This window comes from Vulpes lagopus, chromosome 3 (genome assembly GCF_018345385.1).
Source record: "Vulpes lagopus strain Blue_001 chromosome 3, ASM1834538v1, whole genome shotgun sequence".
Classification (NCBI taxonomy): Eukaryota; Metazoa; Chordata; class Mammalia; order Carnivora; family Canidae; genus Vulpes; species Vulpes lagopus.
Window position 1 is genome coordinate 100,321,966 of NC_054826.1, and position 19,422 is coordinate 100,341,387.

At 40.6% G+C, this 19,422-nt stretch overlaps 1 protein-coding gene across 3 annotated transcripts in view; it reads right to left on the reverse strand.

The window, feature by feature from the left end:
* Nucleotides 1-471: 471 nt before the first annotated feature.
* The window catches only part of LOC121486274 (cytochrome P450 3A12-like), a 45,054-nt gene continuing 26,103 nt past the window's right edge, over nt 472-19,422 (reverse strand). For all 3 annotated transcript variants that reach the window (XM_041747127.1, XM_041747128.1, XM_041747129.1), the window contains 4 exons: nt 13,177-13,337; nt 4,695-4,921; nt 2,049-2,211; nt 472-865 (listed from right to left, as the gene is read on the reverse strand). In XM_041747127.1, coding sequence (XP_041603061.1) covers nt 761-865; nt 2,049-2,211; nt 4,695-4,921; nt 13,177-13,337 — 656 coding nt within the window. In that variant the 3' untranslated portion in view covers nt 472-760. The remainder of the gene's footprint in view (nt 866-2,048; nt 2,212-4,694; nt 4,922-13,176; nt 13,338-19,422) is intronic.

Genomic DNA, 19,422 nt, shown 5'->3' on the forward strand with positions numbered 1-19,422 from the left:
CTGAGGATGGAACACAAAGACAAAGCATGTGCCTGGTATACTAGAACATCAAGGCAGATGAGATGAAAACATGAAATAAAAACTAATGATAGAATAATAAGTACTTCAACCAAGTGCAATAAAAATAACACATGTGCTCCAAAATCTGTAGAATTAAACTGTGAATATACTTGCTGAGCAATGGGCAAAGTCATAGTGGATTAACTCTCATCTACCTTAAGAGATCACGTTGGAGTTCTGAACAAGGCCCAACTACCCAATGACTGTGATGGTCAAATATTCAGCCACTGGCTCTCACTCATCAGTTCTATGGATTCCCCCCTTAATGTGCATGAAGGCATAAGTTAATATTTTGGTAAGAGGATATTGACTGACATCCTCAGTATGATATTTAATATGTAATATAAAATAAGAGATGATATAAATGTCACTATCACAGTGACCATTGTTTCCATTAAATTTTGTTGATAAAACAGTTGAGAAAATTTTATTCTTGATCAGTGCTCAGGGGAGTAGATGGCACAAACTGGGGGTAGTCTGTGTGAACCAGATAGACTGCATCTACATGTCTAGTTTACTCTCCACAATATATAATGCTCCACACAGACACCAGACAAAGCTGAAGGAGTGTACAGAATCTCTAGTCGTCGGTCATGGGCAGTAAACGAAGCCCATCTTCATTTCTGGGTTTTACTCACATAGGAAATTGAGGTCTGTGGTGTTCTGGGATATAGCTTCTCGAAGAACAAAAGGGAAGTCCTTAGGGAAATTCAGGCTCCAGCACACTCCCATCTCTTGGCTCAACGTTGAGAACAATGGGTTCTTCTGGTTGAATTAACCCTTGAGAACTTAATTTCAGGGGAATCTGCAACAGTTAAACCAGCAAATGAGAGCCAGGAATGAAGCCCTGCCAATGACAGATGCAAAGTAAGCAAGATACATGAAGGACACTAATGTGTTATAAATATGTAAGTACTCTCGGTTTAGCATCCTATATCTCTTATTCTTTATCTTACTCTGTAAGCTGTCAAGGCTGGAGCATGGAACATTTATTCATCACTCATTCAACAGAGTATCTATTGAGTACTCACTCTGTACCAGGCTGGAGACAAACTCATGTTGGTTTGTGTTCTTTTTTGATTTAGATTTTAAGTAAAAAAGATGAGCGTTTAAAATTTAGGACAGATTCTTAGCCATTATGGCACACAATTTTGAAAAGTAATACAGAGTTAACTTGTGTATGTTAAAAAAAAAAACTTCTGTATGTTGAAGTTTGGAAGGTCATCCTGAGTGGGTATTATGTATTTTATTCTATGGCCATCCTCCCTGCTAATGATCCTGTCACTTCTCCCAGTGGAAACATCCATTCATGATGGCAGTTTGGGATAGAAAGAGAGAACCTTCTGTCAGTGGGGTTCATGGAAGGTGGGGCCAAGTGGCCAGGATGGCCTAGACCATGGTAGTCTATCACATCTGGCAGAAATGCTTCAAACCAGTGTATCTCAACCTTGCTTACACTTGAGAATCAATGAGGGTACTTTTAAAGCAAGACACTGTGAATTATGTTAGAATTTCTGAGATGACCTGGACACCAGGATTTTTAATGAACCCACTGATTCCAATATAAAACCATAGGTTGAGAACCACGGTCTTGATAGCATCTGTAAGTGTGGTGGGGAAGAGCATCCTTCAAAAGTCATGTCGCAGTAAACACTGCATGTCATGACTGTACACAGCTTGTTCCCTTCCTTTCAGTGGACTTGAAAGAAATTTAAAACATTGCTGAAGTTAAAGGTCTGTGCATAATCATATCTTGTGAACTGCACTGAATAGATAGATGATTCTTATGGTTGGGTGGTCATAAGACACAGACATGCACTCAGGAGCTGAAGGACACTTAAAAGGCCACAAATGACTCCAAATAGATTCTCCAGGAAATAGGACAAATTATTAAGGATAAATGAGCCCCCCCCCACATCCATTCGATATCTGTTAGTTAAAAAAAACAACAATAAAATACTATTTATGCAGAAAGTTCTCTTTCTGACCTGTGTTTCTTTACAAGGTTTGAAGGAGAAGTTCTGCAGGACTTTGATGAGGGCAAGTTTCATGTTCATGATTGCGAATCTCATTCCAAGGCAGTTTCGGGGTCCAGTTCCAAAGGGCAGGTATGTATAAGGATTTATGCTGTCCTTGTTCTTCTTACTGAACCTGGTTCCACAATACAAGTTGGAAAGAAGTTAGTGAAACATAAAAACCACAAGAGGTACATGTTAGGAGTTTTCAACGAGGAGTATATAGGAAACTTTGGACTGGTTACTGAAATCCTGCCGTGTTTATTCTGTAGTGACAATTTTAGCTATAGATAATTGGATACCCCTTCCTTATGGGAGCATTCGGTATTGTTTAGGAGATGAGATGAATGCTGTTGAAAACAAGATTTGTCTTGAACACTGGGATTACATTCAGGGTGGTGAGTTGTTCACACTCTGAAAGGTGAGCAGAAAATATGACTGATTGAAAGAAAGGTAGGATCCTGCCCCCTCTGACTTATGTTAGTCACATATCCATGGACAAAAGAAGCAGGAAAAATGCCTCCCATGATTTGTATTGTTATTTTTTCCTTCACTTCCCCTTCTTCACCAGCAGTACCCCTCTTCCAAATAATAGCATGTTAGATGATATGCATGGGCAAATGTTGCTACTCTATTATGCTCATACTCATGGTTTTGTATAACGAGTGTAATAACTGAAATCTTGCCTATCTGTTCCATGAGGCTATAAATTCCTTGAAGGTTAGACTTATATTTTATTCAAAACTCATTCCTCAATATTTATATTAAGGAAAAATGTGGGTTTGGTGAAGGTAATAATGGCATTCTCAGTAGGTACTTTTTTTAAACTCCATATATTATGAGGAACATACTGGAGTGTGTTTATAGATGATGAGCCTTAATGTAACATGGGAATCAGACAAGGAATTGTGAAGGTTTGTGGATGGGGCAGCTGACATGGTTAGTGGTTGTTGGGCAGGTGATGGGCACATATGATGCATTAAAAGTGTTTCTTATATGTGTGTTTCTAGAATATCCCTTTGTATGTGTCAAAAATTCTCCATAACAGCCATTTTTAATACGTGAATCTTGCACTGCCTGGCATAGTCCCTATTACATATAAGTAAGCACTTCCTCTCATGACTGAATGAATCAGAGAGAAGCACCAGGAGTGGTCTTCTGGTTTCTGTTTGAGAAGTGGCAGGAATGGGGACTGCTGAGTGACCAGGAATGGGAACCACCAGGGTTTCTGATCCAAGGAACAGCTCAACTGGTCAATTCTGACTTCTTTTAGGAAGTATTACATGTAGATGTGATGGTAGCACTAGTGACACCATGCAACAGGACAATGGCTCTGCCATCAGGGAGCTTAGAGTCAGGAGCTAAAAGTCTAGATCCCTAAAAAGTTCACTCCAAATTTTGCTCACCAATTAAATAAACAGGAAAGTACCAACTTTTGCAGAATTTAAGTTGTGCCCAAAGCCAGACTCTGCTCTGAATTCCCAGAAGAGGAAGCTCAAGACCCCTTCAAGAAGGCTCCTCAGACAGCTAGAGAGCATATTTTTTAGATGACTTTGCTTTGGACGAACCACAACAAACAAACATGGGAGCTGCACAGGATTGCAGCCACAGACAGCATAGGACCTGTGTGCCTCTCTGTCCTCATGAGGCTGCTTCTCCTGCTAGGGATGAAAACTCTCAGAGCCACAGACTCTGCTCTCCCATTTAGGCTAGCAGAATGGTGGCCAAGGTTTGCAAACATGGAATGTGGGGACATGGGAGGTGAATTCATAGTAAAGAGGATTAAAAAAATTAAAGGAAAAGAAAAAGACCTATTTCCTTCAATAAGGTTGTAGTTAAGAAAATTACATGCATTTGATCACAAACCAAATATAGATGTTGTTATAGCTTAATGTTACATTAAGTAAGTAATTCAAGAGACACCTGGATGGCTCAGCGGTTGGGCATCTGCCTTTGGCCCGAGGTGTGATCCCGAGATCGAGTTCCCCACCTGGCTCCCTTCATGGAGCCTACTTCTCCGTCTGCCTGTGTCTCTGCCTCTCTCTTTGTGTCTCTCATGAATAAATAAATAAAATCTTTTAAAAAGCAAGTCATTTGGGATCCCTGGGTGGCGCAGCAGTTTGGTGCCTGCCTTTGGACCAGGGCGCGATCCTGGAGACCCAGGATTGAATCCCATGTCGGGCTCCCGGTGCATGGAGCCTGCTTCTCCCTCTGCCTGTGTCTCTGCCTCTTTCTCTCTCTCTCTGTGTGTGACTATCATAAATAAATAAAAATTTTAAAAAATAAAAAAATAAAAAGTAAGTCATTCAAAAATATAATGCCATCCTAATTTTTAATAATCAATATATGCATCTCTATGCATTTCTCTAAATGTCCACAAAGGACATATGTGTCATTATTCATAATCTTGATGTATTGGGACTGACATTGACTTTAATATTCTCTACAGTTTATAAAATTTTGACAACAATCATCATTTCATAACAAGAAAAATATTTATAAGAAAAAAAGATGTACAAATAAATCATTGTACAACCACACAATTGTCATCTATACTAAGAAAATTTCAAAATATACTCCAATATGAGGGTGGGTTCCCCTTTCCAGGATTCCCTGTACCTTTCAGGTTGGAACTTCTCAGGCTCTGGCCAGATATCCGGGTCTTGGTGAAGAGTAAAGGTTGGCACCATCACCACTGTCCCTTTAGGAATGAACACACCACCGATTTCCACATCTTTCTTACAGACCCTTACAAGTCTACCAGTGATTGGGTATAATCTGAGACTTTCATTCAACACCATGTCAAGATACTCCATTTGTACAAGAGTATCATAAGTAGGTGCTGCCTGGAAGGAAAGAAACAGATGTAGATAAATTGATTTGGGGGATCAATTTCAACTCCTTATCAGCACTACTGCTGACCTGTTAGAAAGAAAGCTCTAAGAAACATTTGTTTTGATAAAGGGCATTTATAATCATTTGACTGTCTACCATGTCCTTTGATCTGCTCAGTGGCCCACTGAAACGTGTACAATAGTAACAATTAGGGGAGACATCTGGGACAATCCCATAAACAGGGCCTGAAATCCTTCCCACTACTAGGTAGTGGTGTTTCTTCCTCATGAATAAAGTGACTAATATACCATGACCCTTATTCTAACTGAAATATGCTGAAGTCACCTTCCTTTCAAAAGAGGGGCCTTACTTACATCTGTACCATGGAAGGAGAATGTACAACAGAAAATATACTATATCCACATAAACTCTTTTAGTTGAAATATCCTGCTTCCTAGCCCTTCAATTATCTTTACAATATTTGAATATAAATGTTATCTTATACAAAAATAGAAATATTTCAGGGCGCCACAGTTTCCTTTCAACCCAAACAGGGCATAAAATGGTAGGGTTGGATGCTACCAATTGTGGGAACACAATTTCAGTTCTAATGGAACACTGTTAAGGGGATCAGAATCCTATTCTCAGCCCCACCCTCTGTGGTTGGAAAAGTCTCCTAGTTGTTGCCTTAGGGTTTCACTGTTTGCCAAATAAGCCCCTCCAGCCTCAGAAGCTGGTTCCCTTCATAAGTAGGGAACTCCAGATTGGGCAGGGATCTGAAAACAGTGTATGCAATATGTCTCTATCACTTGGTGTTATATTTAAGAGCCAACATTGCAGAAGTTAGAGGTAGATCAGGATCCAGGCAACCTGTCTCCTACCTTGGCTTCTTCACCATTAGTTATATGATAGTTTAAGAATGTTATGTTGTCTCTCTGTAGCCCAGTTTCCTGACTTGTTATATGAAGATAATTAGAACTGATACTTCAAAAAAAAAAAACCTGATACTTCATAGGGTGTGTGTCAGAACACTCTGTTCACCCATACCCATGTAGACCACCATATTTCCCAGCCCATGTGAACCTAGGGGAAATCACTTGCAAATGAGCTGTGAACTGAGGAGATGTATGTCAGTTCATGCCAAACACTTGAAAAGCAAGTGAGCAACACTCTAGTACTTGTTAGCCAGTCAACATGAAGTCCCCAATTTGCAGATAATGCAGATGTAAGAAAGCAGAACCTTGGGAGAGGAGACAAGATGGTGGAAGAGTGAGAGTCCTTGATTCATCTGGTCCCCCAAACTTACCCCAATAACTTTCAAAAAAACCTGAACACCTATGAATCCAACCTGAGATATAAAGAGAGAACAGCTGAAATGCTACAGAGAGAAAATTGATCACTTCTATCAAGCCACTCTGCACTGGAAAAAATGACTAGAAGGAAGAATTCATCACAAAAGAAGGAACTGGAAGAAATACTCTCTGCCATAGATCTAGTACATATGGATTTAAGTAACATGTCAGAGAGATAATTCAGAAGTCCAATTACAAAATTCCTGGTGGCTTTGGAAAAAATCACTAAGGACTCTAGAGATTCTATTACTGCAGAATTAAGATAGAATCAGGTCAAAATTAAAAATACTTTAACTATCACTTGCCATCAGGGAAATACAAATCAAAACCACAATGAGATACCACCTCACACCAGTGAGAATGGGGAAAATTAACAAGGCAGGAAACAACAAATGTTGGAGAGGATGCGGAGAAAAGGGAACCCTCTTACACTGTTGGTGGGAATGTGAACTGGTGCAGCCACTCTGGAAAACTGTGTGGAGGTTCCTCAAAGAGTTAAAAATAGACCTGCCCTATGACCCAGCAATTGCACTGTTGGGGATTTACCCCAAAGAGTCAGATGCAATGAAACGTCGGGACACCTGCACCCCGATGTTTCTATCAGCAATGGCCACAATAGCCAAACTGTGGAAGGAGCCTCGGTGTCCATCGAAAGATGAATGGATAAAGAAGATGTGGTTTATGTATACAATGGAATATTACTCAGCAATTAGAAACGACAAATACCCACCATTTGCTTCAACGTGGATGGAACTGGAGGGTATTATGCTGAGTGAAATAAGTCAATCGGAGAAGGACAAACAGTGTATGTTCTCATTCATTTGGGGAATATGAATAATAGTGAAAGGGAATATAAAGGAAGGGAAAAGAAATGTTGGGAAATATCAGGAAGGGAGACAGAACATAAAGACTCCTAACTCGGGGAAACGAACTAGGGGTGGTGGAAGGGGAGGAGGGCGGGTGTTGGAGGGGAATGGGTGACGGGCACTGAGGTGGACACTTGACGGGATGAGCACTGGGTGTTTTTCTGTATGTTGGTAAATTAAACACCAATAAAAGTTAATTAAAAAAAAAAAAAAAAAAAAAAAAATAAAAATAAAAATACTTTAACTGACATGCATTCTAAACAGGATGCTCTAATGGCTAGGATGAGTGAAAGTGAGTGACATAGAAGACAAGTAGATGGAAAGGAAGGAAGCTGAGGAAAAGAAAAACACAGTCAAGAACTTATGAGTAAAGGCTTTGGGAAATAAATGATAGCTTGAGAAGGAAGAGTATTCGTCTTATTGGAATTCCAGAAGAGGCTGAGAGAAAGAGGACCACAAAGTATATTTGAACATATCATAGCTGAGAAGTTCCCAAATCTGGGGAAGGAAACAAGCATTTAGATCCAAGAGATAGAGAGGACCCCCTAAGATCCACAAAAACTGATCAACACCCTGACACAAAATAGTGAAAATTGAAAATTTTAAAGATAAAGAGATAAAAGAGATAAAAATCCTAAGTAGCAAGAGACAAGAGATTCTTAACTTATATGGGGAGAAATATCATATTAACAACACATCTATCCACAGAGATATGGCAGGCCAGAAAGGGCTGGCATGAAATATTCAGGGTACTAAATGAGAAAAACATGCAGCCAAGAATACTTTATCCAGCAAGGCTGTCTTTCAGAATTGAAAGAGAGATAAAGAGCTTCCAGAATACTGAAAGAATATGTGACCACCAAACTGGCTCTGCAAGAAATATTAAGGGGCACCCTTTAAGAGAAGGAGGGAGCCCAAAGAAACAATCCACAAAACAGGGACTGTATAGGTATTACTATGACACTAAATTCATATCTTTCAATAGTTACCCTGAATGTGAATGGCTAAAAAATTCCATCAAAAGACACAGGATATCAGACTGGATAAAAAAAGCAAGACCCACCTATATGCTGTCTACAAGAGACTCATTTTAGACCTAAGGACGCCTCCAGCCTGAAAATGAGGGGGCAGAGAACCATTTACCATTCAAATGGTCCTCAAAAGAAAGCTGGGGTAGCAATCCTCATATCAGATAAATTACAGTTTTTACCAGAGACTCTACTAAGAGATAAAGAAGGACACTATATCATACTTAAAGGGTCTATCCAATAAGAAGACCTAACAATTATGAATATTTATGCCTCTAATGTGGGAGCAACGAAGTATATCAATCAATTAATAATGAAAGTGAAGAGATACATAGATAATAATACAAAAATAGTAAGAGATTCAACACAGCACTCTCAGCAAAAGAGATCTTCTAAGAAGAACATCACCAAAGAAACAAGGGTCTTGAATGATACACTTGACCAAATGGATTTCACAGATATATACAGAACATTCCATCCTAATGCAACTGAATACACATTCTTCTCGAGTGCACATGGAACTTTCTCCAAAATAGACCACATACTGGGTAACAAATCAGGTCTTAATCAATACCAAAAGATTGGGATTATTGCCTGCATATTTTCAGGTCAAAATGCTTTGAAACTAGAATTCAATCAGAAGAAGAAATTTGGAAGACACTCAAACACTTGGGGTTAAAGAGCATCCTACTAAAAGATGAATGGGTCAACCAGGAAATTAGAGAAGGATTAAAAAGATACATGGATGAGTAATATTCCATGGTGTGGGTGTATATATATGTATATATATACACACACACATACATATATATGTATATATATACACCACATATATATACCATATATATATATACATCATATATATATATATACCACATCATCTTTATCCATTCATCCATTTATTACTCAGCCATCAGAAGAGACAAATACCCACCATTTGCTTCGACATGGATGGAACTGGAGGGTATTATGCTGAGTGAAATAACTCAATCAGAGAAGGACAATCATCATATGGTTTCACTCCTACATGGAATATAAGAAATAGTGAGAGGGATTATAAGGGAAAGGAAGGGATCTGAGTGGGAAAAATTAGAAAGGGAGACAAACGATGAGAGACTTCTAACTCTGGGAAACAAAAGATAACAGATGGGGAGGTGGGTGAGGGATGGGGTGACTGCGTGATGGGCACTGAGGAGGGCACTTGATGGGATGAGCACTGAGTGTTACACTATATGTTGGCAAACTGAATTTAAATTTTATTTTATTTTAAAGATTTTATTTATTTATTCATCAGAGAGAGAGAGAGAGAGAGAGGTAGAGACACAGGCATAAGGAGAAACAGGCTCCATGCCAGGAGCCCGACGTGGGACTCGATCCCAGGTCTCCAGGATCACACCCTGGGCTGAAGGCAGCGCTAAACCACGAAGCCAGGGCTGTCCTGAATTTAAATTTTAAAAAGTAAAAAAATATATCATTGACTATAAACAAATTCATGTAAACTAATGAAATGAAGATAAAACCGTTCAAAATCTTTGGGATACAGCAAAAGCAGTCCTAAGAGGTAACAAACTTCCCTCAAAAAATTGGAAAAACTCAAATACACAGCTAACCATGCACCTAAGGGAATTGGAGAAAGAATAGTAAATAAAGCCTACACCATGCAGAAGAAGAGAGATTATAAAGGTTAAAGCAGAACTCAATGAAATAGAGATCAGAAGAACTGTAGAACAGATAAACAAAACCAGGAGTTGGTACTTTGAAATAATTAATAAGATAGATAAACCCCTAGCCAGCCTCATTAAAAAGAAAAAAAGACTCAAATAAAATCACGAATGAAAGAGGAGAGATCACAACCAATACCAAGGAAATACAAATGATTTTAAAAATGTATTATGAGCAGCTATATGCCAACAAATTGGGCAATTTAGAAGAAACGGATGCATTTCTGGAAACCTGCAAATTACTAAAACTGGAACAGGAAGAAATAGGAAACCGGAACAGGCTAATAACCAGTGAGGAAATTGAAGTAGTCATCAAAAATCTCCCAAGAAACAAAAGTCCAGGGGCATATGGCTTCCCAGGGCAATTCTACCAAACATTTAAAGAAATAATTCCTATTCTACTACAGCTGTTTCAAAGGAGAGGAAGGGAGGGAATACTTCCAAACTCGTTCTATATCGCCAACATTACCTTGATCCCAAAACCAGACAATGACTCCACCAAAAAAGCAGAATTATAGATCAATATCCCTGATGAACAGGGATGCAAAAAACTCACCAAGATAGTAGCCAATGGGACCCAACAGTACATTAAGAGGATTATTCACCATGACCAAGTGGGATTTATCTCCAGGATGCAGGGGTGGTTCAACACTCGTAAAACAATCAACGTGATAGATCACATCAACAAGAGAAAAAACAAGAACCATATGATCCTCTCAATAGATGCAGAGAAAGCATTTGACAAAATACAGCATCCTGATTAAAACTCTTCAAAGCGTAGGGATACAGGGAACATTCCTCAATATCATAAAAGCTATATATGAAAAGCCCACAGAGAATATCATTCTCAATGGGGAAAAACTGAGAGCCTTTCCCCAAAGATCAGGAACACAACAGGGATGTCCACTTTCATCACTGTTATTCAACACAGTACTAGAAGTCCTAGCCTCAGCAATCAGATAACAAAAAGAAATAAAAGGCATTCATATAGGCAAAGAAGAAGTCAAACTCTCCCTCTTCCCAGATGACATGGTACTGTATATAGAAGACCCAAAAGAGGGCAGTCAGGGTGGCTCAGCGGTTTAGTGCCGCCTTCGGCCCAGGGCCTGATCCCGGAGACCTGGGATCGAGTCCCACCTCGGGCTCCCTGCATGGAGCCTGCTTCTCCCTCTGCCTGTTTCTCTGTCTCTCTCTGTGTCTCTCATGAATGAATACATAAAATGTTTTTTTTTTAAAGAAAGAAAGCCCAAAAGACTCCACCCCAAGATTGCTAGAATTCACACAGCAGTTCAGCAATGTGGCAGGATATAAAATCAATGCACAGAAATCAGTTGCATTTCTATACACTAACAATGAGACCAAAGAAAGAGAAATTAAGGAATCAATTCCATTTACAATTGCACCCAAAAGCATAAGATACCTAGGAATAAACCTAACCAAAGGGGTAAAGGATCTTACCCTAAAAACTACAGAACACCTCTGAAAGAAGTTGAGGAAGATGTAAAGAGATGGAAAAAAATTCCATGCTCATCGATTGGAAAAATAAATACTGTGAAAAAGTCTATGCTACCCAGAGCAATTTACACGTTCAATGCAATCTCTTCAAAATACCATGGAATTTCTTCAGAGAGTTGGAACAAATAATCTTAAGATTTGTATGGAACCAGAAAAGACCTCAAATAGGCATAAGAATGTTGAAAAAGAAAATCAAAGCTGGCAGCATGACAGTGCTTGAGTTTGAGGTGTATTAAAAGCTGTGATCATCAAGACAGTGTGGTACTGGCACAAAAACAGAATCATAGTTAAATGGAACAGAATAGAGAACTCGGAAATGGACTGTCAACTCTATGGTCTACTCATCTTCAACAAAGCAGAAAATAATATCCACTGGAAAAAGGACAGACAGTCTCTTCAATAAATGGTGTTGGGAAAATTGGAAAGCCACATGCAGAAGAATGAAAGTAGACCATTCTCTTACACCATACACAAAGATAAACTCAAAATGGGGGAAAGATCTAAATATGAGACAGGAATCCATCAAAATCCTAGGGGAGAACATGAGCAACACCCTTTTTGACTTGGCCACAGTAACTTCTTGCAAGATACATCTATGAAGGCAAAGGAAACAAAAGCAAAAATGAACTATTGGGACTTCATCAAGATAAAAAGCTTCTGCACAGCAAAAGAAATGGTCAACAAAACTAAAAGACAACCTACAGAATGGGAGAAGATATTTGCAAATGGCATATCAGATAAAGGGCTAGTATCCAAGATCTATAAAGAACTTATTAAACTCAACACCCAAGAAACAAACAATCCAATCATGAAATGGGCAAAAGACATGAACAGAAAATTCACCAAAGAAGACATAGACATGGCCAACAAGCACATGAGAAAATGCTCTGCATCACTTGCCGTCAGGGAAATACAAATCAAAACCACAATGAGATACCACCTCACACCAGTGAGAATGGTAAAAAATAACAAGACAGGAAAGAACAAATGTTGGAGAGGATGTGGGGAAGTGGGAACCCTCTTGCACTGTTGGTGGGAATGCAAAGTGGTACTGCCACTCTGGAAAACAATGTTGAGGGTCCTCGAAGAGTTAAAAATAGAGCTACCCTATGACCCGGCAATTGCACTACTGGGGATTTATCCCAAAGATACAGATGTAGTGAAATGCCGGGACACCTGCACCCCAATGCTCACAGCAGCAATGTCCACAATAGCCAAACTGTGGGAGGAGCCTGGATGTACTTTGACAGATGAATGGATAAAGAAGATGTGGTATATATGTTACGGTGGAATACTATTCAGCCATTAGAAAGGACGAATACCTACCATTTGCTTTGACATGGATGGAACTGGAGGTTATTATGCTGAGTGAAGTAAATCACTCAGAGAAGGAAAATCATCATATGGTTTCACTCATACAGGGAATATATGAAATAGTGAAAGGGACTCTAAGGGCAATGAGGGGAAAAGATTTGGAAGAATTAGAGAGGGAGACAAACATGAGGGAGACAAAACATATATGCAACATGAGAGACTCCTAACTCTGGGAAACAAACAAGGGGTAGTGGAAAGGGAGCCAGGCGGGGGGATGGGGTAACTGGGTGATGTGTTGAAGAGGGCACTTGATGGGATGAACACTGGGTGTTAGGCTATATATTAGCAAATCGAACTTCAAATAAAAAAACAAACCTTTGCTATGAAAACCCACTAGATTTGAGGGCTAATCTGTTACTGAGGCATAATCAAGCCTATTCTGACTCCCTCTTCAGGTATGACCTGCTCACCTTATTGGGGAAAGTCGCATCAATCTCCTTCTGCAGTTTCTGCTGGACATCAGGGTGAGTGGCCAATTCATACAGAAGGAGGCAGAGAGAAGTACTAGTGGTCTCATAGCCACCAAAAATAAAGATAATAGATTGAGCCACAAGCTCCAGATCAGACAGAGCTAAAAGGAGAGAAAAGGCATTTTAGCTAGAGCAGGCGAATGTAAAACATGGCAGCTTCAATGATGACAAATCCATTTGAAACTCCCATATCCCTGGTGAGAAATGTAAAAGCAATTCAGAGTCAAACTGGTAGCAGTTTTACTCTGATGTTTATCTTACAGAGCTGGAAAGAGGCACAAGTTGTCTTGATGTGATTATTCCTATAGTCTCTACTCTTCTTGGACACCTGTTACTGCTTATGCCACACACATACACACCACCAACAAGGGAGGTAATCTCAAGGGATGGTATTTTTAAAAAGACTTTATTTATTTATTTATTTATTTATTTATTTATTTATTTATGAGAGAGAGAGAGAGAGAGAGAGAGAGAGAGAGAGAGGCAGAGACACAGGTGGAGACAGACAGGCTCCATGCAGGGAGCCTGACATGCAACTCAATCCCAGGACTCCAGGATCTCGCCCTGGACCGAAGGTGGCGCTAAACCGCTGAGCCACCCGGGCTGCCCCAAGGGACGGTTTTTCTGTCTAATATATACAGTTATCAGTAAATCCTTAGGAGAATCATAAAAGTACTTCTGCCCTAAGTAACATGGGCTAGCACACTCCCCGAGGAAAAATATAAATTCATCCAACTTAAATATTTTAATAAATTTATATTTATTGGTGTTCAATTTGCCAACATATAGAATAACACCCTTTGCTCATCCCATCAAGTGCCCCCCTCAGTGCCCGTCACCCAGTCACCTCCACCCCCCGCCCACCTCCCCTTCCACCACCCCTAGTTCATTTCCCAGAGTAGGAGTCTCTTATGTTCTGTCTCCCTTTCTGATATTTCCCACATTTTTTCTCCTTTCCCCTTTATTCCCTTTCACTGGAACTGGAAGGTATTATGCTGAGTGAAATAAGTCAATCGGAGAAGGACAAACATTATATGGTCTCATTCATTTGGGGAATATAAAAAATAGTGAAAGAATGAAAGGGAAGGGAGAAATAGTGAATGGGAAATATCAGCTTAAATTTTTTAAAGAGTTTCTAATGCTAAGGCTTAACTGTCAGGAAAATTGAATTATCTTTTACGTAAACATATTCGTGGGAACTTAACTGTACAATGTTGGGCTACAGATAAAGTCTTGCTACTCAAAGTGTAGTCCATGGACCAGCAGCAGCAGCAGCAGCACCTGGGATCTTATTAGAAATGCAGAATCTCGACTGGGGACAAGACGGCGGGGGAGTAGGGTCCCCAAATCACCTGTCCCCACCAAATTACCTCGATAACCTTCAAATCATCCTGAAAATCTACGAATTCCGCCTGAGATTTAAAGAGAGAACAGCTGGAATGCTACAGTGAGAAGAGTTCGTGCTTCTATCAAAGTAGGAAGACGGGGGGGAAAAAGAAATAAAGAAACAAAAGGCCTCCAAGGGGGAGGGGACCCAGGAGAAGCAGGGCTAAGGCCAGGGCGAGTGTCCCCAGGACAGGAGAGCCCCGTCCTGGAGAAGCAGGAGCTTCACCAACCTTTCCAGGCGGAAAGGGGCTCACAGGGAGTTGGAGCAGGACCCAGGAGGGCGGGGATGCCCTCGGGCTCCCTGGGACACTAACAGACACCTGCGCCCCGGGGAGAGTGCGCCGAGCTCCCTAAGGGCTGCAGCGCGCATGGTGGGACCCGGAGCAGCTGGGCGGGCGGGGGCGGGGTGGGGGGGCGGCGGGGCCGGCGGCTCCGCGGAGGGGGCTGGCGAGGGGGAGGCGGCTCCGCAGCACAGGGCGCCAGGACACAGCCCAGGATGCGGCCTCCCCCCGGGACAGGCAGAGACCGGGAGGGCCCAGGACAGCGAGGACGCTCCTGCCCGGAGCTGAGCAGATCAGCGGCCCCGCCCCGGAGCCTCCAGACCCTGCAGACTGAGAGCTCCGGAGTTCCTGCGGGGGCTGAATCCAGGTTGCCAGAGCTGGCCCCTCTGGGGTTGTTCCTCCTGGGGCCTCACGGGGTAAACAACCCCCACTGAGCCCTGCATCAGGCAGGGGGCAGAGCACCTCCCCCAAGTGCTAACACCTGAATATCAGCACAGCAGGCCCCTCCCCCAGACCAGCTAGACGGACAAGTTCCAGGGGAAGTCAAGGTACTTAAAGTATACAGAATCAGAAGATACAAGGCTGGTTCAACACTCGTAAAACAATCAATGTGATTCATCATATCAGCAAGAGAAAAACCAAGAACCATATGATCCTCTCATTAGATGCAGAGAAAGCATTTGACAAAATACAGCATCCATTCCTGATCAAAACACTTCAGAGTGTTGGGATAGAGGGAACTTTCCTCGACATCTTAAAAGCCATCTACCAAAAGCCCACAGCAAATATCATTCTCAATGGGGAAGCACTGGGAGCCTTTCCCCTAAGATCAGGAACAAGACAGGGATGTCCACTCTCACCACTGCTATTCAACATAGTACTGGAAGTCCTCGCCTCAGCAATCAGACAACAAAAAGACATTAAAGGCATTCAAACTGGCAAAGAAGAGGTCAAACTCTCCCTCTTCACCGACGACATGATACTCTACATAGAAAACCCAAAAGCCTCCACCCCAAGATGGCTAGAACTCATACAGCAATTTGGTAACGTGGCAGGATACAAAATCAATGCCCAGAAATCAATGGCATTTCTATACACTAACAATGAGACTGAAGAAAGATAAAGTAAGGAGTCAATCCCATTTACAATTGAACCCAAAAGCATAAGATACCTAGGAATAAACCTAACCAAAGAGGTAAAGGATCTATACCCTAAAAACTATAGAACACTTCTGAAAGAAATTGAGGAAGACACAAAGAGATGGAAAAATATTCCATGCTCATGGATTGGCAGAATTAATATTGTGAAAATGTCAATGTTACCCAGGGCAATGTACACGTTTAATGCAATCCCTATCAAAATACCATGGACTTTCTTCAGAGAGTTAGAACAAATTATTTTAAGATTTGTGTGGAATCAGAAAAGACCCCGAATAGCCAGGGGAATTTTAAAAAAGAAAATCATATCTGGGGCATCACAATGCCAGATTTCAGGTTGTACTACAAAGCTGTGGTCATCAAGACAGTGTGGTACTGGCACAAAAACAGACACATAGATCAATGGAACAGAATAGAGAACCCAGAAGTGGACCCTGAACTTTATGGTCAACTAATATTCGATAAAGGAGGAAAGACTATCCATTGGAAGAAAGACAGTCTCTTCAATAAATGGTGCTGGGAAAATTGGACATCCACATGCAGAAGAATGAAACTAGACCAGTCTCTTTCACCATACACAAAGATGAACTCAAAATGGATGAAAGATCTAAACGTGAGACAAGATTCCATCAAAATCCTAGAGGAGAACACAGGCAACACCCTTTTTGAACTTGGCCACAGTAACTTCTTTCAAGATACATCCACGAAGGCAAAAGAAACACAAGCAAAAATGAACTATTGGGACTTCATCAAGATAAGAAGCTTTTGCACAGCAAAGGATACAGTCAACAAAACTAAAAGACAACCTACAGAATGGGAGAAGATATTTGCAAATGACATATCAGATAAAGGGCTAGTTTCCAAGATCTATAAAGAACTTATTAAACTCGACAGCAAAGAAACAAACAACCCAATCATGAAATGGGCAAAAGACATGAATAGAAATCTCACAGAGGAAGACATAGACATGGCCAACATGCACATGAGAAAATGCTCTGCAGCACTTGCCATCAGGGAAATACAAGTCAAAACCATAATGAGATACCACCTCACACCAGTGAGAATGGGGAAAATTAACAAGGCAGGAAACCACAAATGTTGGAAAGGATGCGGAGAAAAGGGAACCCTCTTGCACTGTTGGTGGGAATGTGAACTGGTGCAGCCACTCTGGAAAACTGTGTGGAGATTCCTCAAAGAGTTAAAAATAGACCTGCCCTACAACCCAGCAATTGCACTGCTGGGGATTTACCCCAAAGATTCAGATGCAATGAAACGCCGGGACACTTGCACCCCGATGTTTCTAGCAGCAATGTCCACAATAGCCGAACGGTGGAAGGAGCCTCGGTATCCATCGAAAGATGAATGGATAAAGAAGATGTGGTTTATGTACACAATGGAATATTACTCAGCCATTACAAACGACAAATACCCACCATTTGCTTCAACGGTCGATGGAACTGGAGGGTATTATGCTGAGTGAAGTAAGTCAATCGGAGGAGGACAAACAGTGTATGTTCTCATTCATTTGGGGAATATAAATAATAGTGAAAGGGAATATAAAGGAAGGGAGAAGAAATGTGTGGGAAATATCAGGAAGGGAGACAGAACATAAAGATTCCTAACTCTGGGAAACGAACTAGGGGTGGTGGAAGGGGAGGAGGGCGGGGGGTGTGGGTGAGTTGGTGGCGGGCACTGACGGGGACACTTGACGAGATGAACACTGGGTGTTATTCTGTATGTTGGTAAATTGAACACCAATAAAAAATTAATTTATTAAAAAAAAAGAAATGCAGAATGTCAAACCTCACCCTAGAACTATGAAATCAAAATCTGAGCTTTCAGGAGATGTGGTGAGTTGCATGCACAACCAAGCTTGAGAAGCATGGATTATACCTTTGTGAGGTTTCGGTTAAGTGAAGACCTGGGGTATATTCTTTACATGGATGATCTCAGATACATATAAAACCGTGACAGAGACAAAATGCTAGAAGAGTGATGAATGACGTTAGTCTAATCAACTGCATTGAAACAGCAAAAGAAACAATGATCAATAAAAAGTCATTGACCAGCATGAATTATACACAAACAGAATCCACTGAGTGGAATTAGCAATGTTTATTTAATCACGGCCTGAATGTCACCTTCCTCAGCAATGGATGCACCCTGAATATATATTGGCCTCCTTTTTGATTTTCTTGTAGTAGAAACTAAACACAGTCATGCTCTAATCTATTTGACTGAAATTAACATGGTACTTGCCACAGACAAAAAATTCAAAACTAAAAATAATGCAAAGTGAGTGTAAGAAAGGTCTACAGAATTCTGATTTCCTGGTCATAATTTCTGTGAATCTGGTGTGGATAAATTCAACTATCAAATTCTTTCCCCCAATTGCTATGAAGCCCATGATAAAATCAAATTTCACAACTCTGCTGTCCAGTATGGTAGTCACTCTCCAGATGTGCCTATTTATATTTAAATGTCACTTAAATTTAAACCAATATAAGATTTAGTTCTTCAGTGACACTAGCCACATGTCAAGTGTTCAATTAACCATATGTGTGTAGTGGTTCTGTATTGAGCCGGACATATAGAGATTATTTTCTTCAACCTAGAAAATAGAAGAGCTAGCTAGCTAGCTAGAAAGAAAGAAAGAAAGAAAGAAAGAAAGAAAGAAAGAAAGAAAGAAAGAAAGAAATGTATATATAGGTATACATATATTTTAGCGGTGTGATGGAGTAAGTCCATCTTTAGTCCCTAGAATAAATTGTTAAATATTCAAGAATTTTGGGAGATGGTTGTGAAACCATAGATAGCCTGAACTTAACCATGATGGGACTGTTTCTGTCATAGGAACAAACTATAAATCAAGGCTCTTTTTCTTCTTTCAGACACAGAGACCATAATTACATCACTGGATGGGTAGACATACAAATGTTTATGTTCATCAGTCTTGTGTAAATGTATTTGAATTACATAACTCGGCCCACGGAGAGGAAATACAAGCAAAGAAGCTTTATAGTAGTGATCTCTCCTTGATCCCAGATTTTGGTTTCTAAATATCATTGCTCACTAAAAGGAAACACAGCATCTGAAGAAATGGCTGATTCCAGGCCTCATCAGGGGAAAAAGAAGAGAAACCCGGAATGTCTCACACTAGAATGCAAGCAAATGCTCAGAAAATAATATGGGAAAAGGTACAGAATACTCTATGTACTGTAATGGTGGATAAACATCATTATACCTTTGTCAACATCCATGGAATGTATAACACCAAGAGTGAACTGTAATGTAAGCTATGGATTTGGAGTGGTAGTGATGTGTCATTGAGGGACAATGTAACAAATACAGCAAATGGTATT